General features: G+C 52.9%; 1 protein-coding gene across 1 annotated transcript in view; it reads left to right on the forward strand.

Annotated features, from left to right (window-relative positions):
- Nucleotides 1-1,855: 1,855 nt before the first annotated feature.
- SFT2D1 (SFT2 domain containing 1) overlaps nt 1,856-3,210 on the forward strand; it is a gene marked incomplete at its 5' end in the record, with an annotated part of 7,158 nt that continues 5,803 nt past the window's right edge. Inside the window, 2 exons of the mRNA XM_014542417.1 lie at nt 1,856-2,065; nt 2,714-2,796. Of these exons, the coding sequence (XP_014397903.1) occupies nt 1,856-2,065; nt 2,714-2,796 (293 nt within the window). The remainder of the gene's footprint in view (nt 2,066-2,713; nt 2,797-3,210) is intronic.

A 3,210-nucleotide genomic window follows, 5' to 3' on the forward strand; every position in this document is an offset into this window, starting at 1 on the left:
TGGGTGACCTCTGGGCCTGTCCTTCCGCTCTGCTCCTGTGGGTCTACCTGCCTGCTCCCTGCATCGCAGGGAGACGGGGAAGGGAGCACACCTACACCTGCAGGCACAGCTGAGCCTGTGAGAGGAGTGAGGGCGGTGGCAGGCTGGCACTGACCTCACCACAGCGGGTGGTCTAGACTTGGAAGGAAGTAAAAATGACGCCTTTTCTCCTCTTGTTACGCCTTCTCACGTCATTGTGGACTCACTGGCGTTTACAAGTCATTCTTACTTAGGATCCTCCCGTGTCGGTAGGAACCAGTGGGGCGTAAACCATGCCAGGTGCAGCCTTCAGGGTTTCCGTGCATTTAGTCCCCGTGTGGTTAAAATATACTTGATGGTATTCTTCTGGATCAGAAAGAATGAAATTCAGATGGTTTATAGGCAAGTTCATTCTTTGTTTAAAATCCAGGGACCAATTTTGCTATAAGCAGATGACATTGCTGGAAACAAGAATGTCTGAATTAAACAAACATTTAAAAAAAGATTTAAAGTGGGTTAAAAAGTGCCCTACCTGGTTTGGCTCCATGGATAGAACATCGGCCTGTGGACGAAAGGGTCTCGGGTTCGATTCCATCAAAGGCACGTACCTTGGTTACAGGCTCCTCCCTGGCCTGGACCCTGGTCAGGGCTCGTGCAGGAGGCAACCGATCAATGTGTTTCTCTCACATTGATGCTTCTCTATGTCTTTCCCTCTCCCTCCCTCTCTCCCTAAAAATCACTGGAAAGATATCCTCGGGTGAGGATTCACAACAAAATAAAGTGGGTGAAAAGTGATGGGTGTTACTTTGACAAAATCCTTATTCAGTTATTTTTATCTACTTTGCATGCTACGTAAGGACTCACAGATTAATGGACTCAGGTAAGGATGTAGCCAAAGGTATTTTGAGCTTTTGCATGTAAAACTTTCTGTTTTTACTTCATTATTCTTGAAGTACATTATAAGCAGTCTTGTTTTTAAGTATACACTGCAATGTAAGTTAGAAAGTTAAGTTTTGGTGTGTAAACGCTTATGTGTATGTCTGGTTTCTTGGAGCTGTTGTACTGTCCCCGCTTCTCGGGAAGCTGAGTCTCACTAGTGCCCGCGGTGACCCGAGGCGCCCGCTCACCGTCACCGCATGCCGCCTGCGCTGCTTTCCCCGCGGGCGGTTAGCACTTGCACGACGAGCAGGAATGTGGCTGCTCTAGAGCAGCGGTCGCCAACGTTCGGACCTCATGGACCACCAGCTGGCGACGCTGCTCTAGAATAAATTACTGCTCACAAATGGTTTTAATGCTGGTTGGGGAGACCCCCCGGCTCTCCGGAGCTGTTGCAATGAACTCTTTGCAGTGGAGGTTGTCAGCCAGGTGTGTCTAATGGCAGACACTGCTGCTGGCTGCCCAGGTCCCCATCGTCAGGCGGGTGTGCCCCCAGCAGCTGAACCCACTCTGCCCCCAGCCTCCGGGCTGTGAGCCGCTGGTGGGAGCTGGTTCCAGAAGGCCGCCCTCTCCAGCCCCTCACTGCCCGCAGGGCACCTCGTCTCAGCGACCTAGACGGACGCTGGGAGGCCGTGTGAGCCCAGATGCCCACGGCCCAGCCTCGACATCTGTCAGCAGTGTGCCGTCTCCTTGCTCCTGTCCTCTGCTCTTTCAGTCGCCCAGTATTTTATCACGGACCTTATGCCTTCTGTCCTTCTGTCCGTATCAGAGGGATGTACTGTCTCTGACATGAGCACATCCTGTGTGCACACCTGCCCAGATGCCAGTGGTTCCTCAGGGCCACGCGGTCCCAGACCACCTTCGTGCTTCCCTAACGGCTACGGGACCCTAACGTTAAACGACACTGCAGTTTGCACCGTCAGACACCACACTGGGCTGCAGGGAACCTGGCCCTGGATTCCGTGTAAAGGACTGGGGGTGTGTGGTGGCCCAGGCGCATGCTCTGATCCCCTCCTCCTCCCAGGTCCTGGACGCCTCCTCGCTGAGCTTCAGCACCAGATTGAAGTGGTTCGCCGTCTGCTTCCTGAGCGGCATCTTCTTCTCCATCCTCGTGAGTGTGGTCTGGGGTTGCGTGGTCATGTCTGCGTGGGGCTGGGGAGCGCAGCGAGCAGCCTGCTTTACTGGATGCTCTGAGACTGTGATGGGACCTAGCCAGTCGCTTGCAGAAAGGCAGAGATCAGTGCAGAGATATAGAGGTTAATGTTGAGGGGCTGTGGATTATTATTTCCTTAAAGTCTAATGACTGACGCCCCTCAGCCCCCGTTTGTCGCCCACAGCACATGCTTTCTGATTGGTAGCAGCTAGCAGGGGGCTAAAAAAAAAAGCTGCTTGGGGCCCTTCAAGCAGCTGAAGAAGATGTTTGAGACCTTTTTCAGAAAGAGTGAGAAAGAGTCCGTAATTTAGATGTTAGTTACCTTTTCTAACTCACCATTTAAGAGGCGGTTAAGTAGACGGAGATTTACCCACATGTATGTATAAAGGAAGTTGTGCGAAGGCTCAGTTATCTGTACTTGTGATAGACTTAAGATTCAAATTAGCAAGTAACCTTGAAATTAACTTTTAAAAGTGACGTGGGGACTGTATCGAGCGCATTTATACTTAAACTCATACTGCCCCACGTTTCTGTCACTACTCTGGTAGCACGTTTCACGTGACGCCGTTACCGTGGGAACTTCAGTAACTCTCCGTCTTCACGCAGGGCACTGGCCTGCTGTGGCTTCCCGGGGGCATCAAGCTTTTCGCCGTGTTTTACACCTTCGGGAACATTGCTGCCTTAGCCAGGTATGTGCGGGCGTTCGGCCCCTCAGATGCTTTATCTGCTATCGTTTCCTCCTAATAAACACCTTCCTAACAGGACGTATTTCTGTGGCTCTGACACCCGTGAATTCAGCCACAAAGTCCGTGTTCGTGTGATGAGTGTGTACTGACTCCTGCTGCGTGCGGTGTGCCAGCTGCCATGAGAGTGTCCTGGGAGGAAGAGCCAGCCCTGGGGCACCCGTACATGAGGTGGCACTGTTATGGCCCCACGTTCCAGCTGGGCATGTGCCTAGTGAGTGATAGGCAGGCTCCCCCAGACAGGCCTCTGGAGCCCAGTGCCTGCTCTCATGAAGCCTGCGTCCCAGTGAGGGAGCCGGGCCATGCAGGAAGTCTGGGCAGGGTCAGGGGGCGCGGGTCGTGCAGGAAGTCGGGGCAGGG

This window comes from Myotis brandtii, unplaced genomic scaffold (genome assembly GCF_000412655.1).
Source record: "Myotis brandtii unplaced genomic scaffold, ASM41265v1 scaffold1077, whole genome shotgun sequence".
NCBI lineage: Eukaryota > Metazoa > Chordata > Mammalia > Chiroptera > Vespertilionidae > Myotis > Myotis brandtii.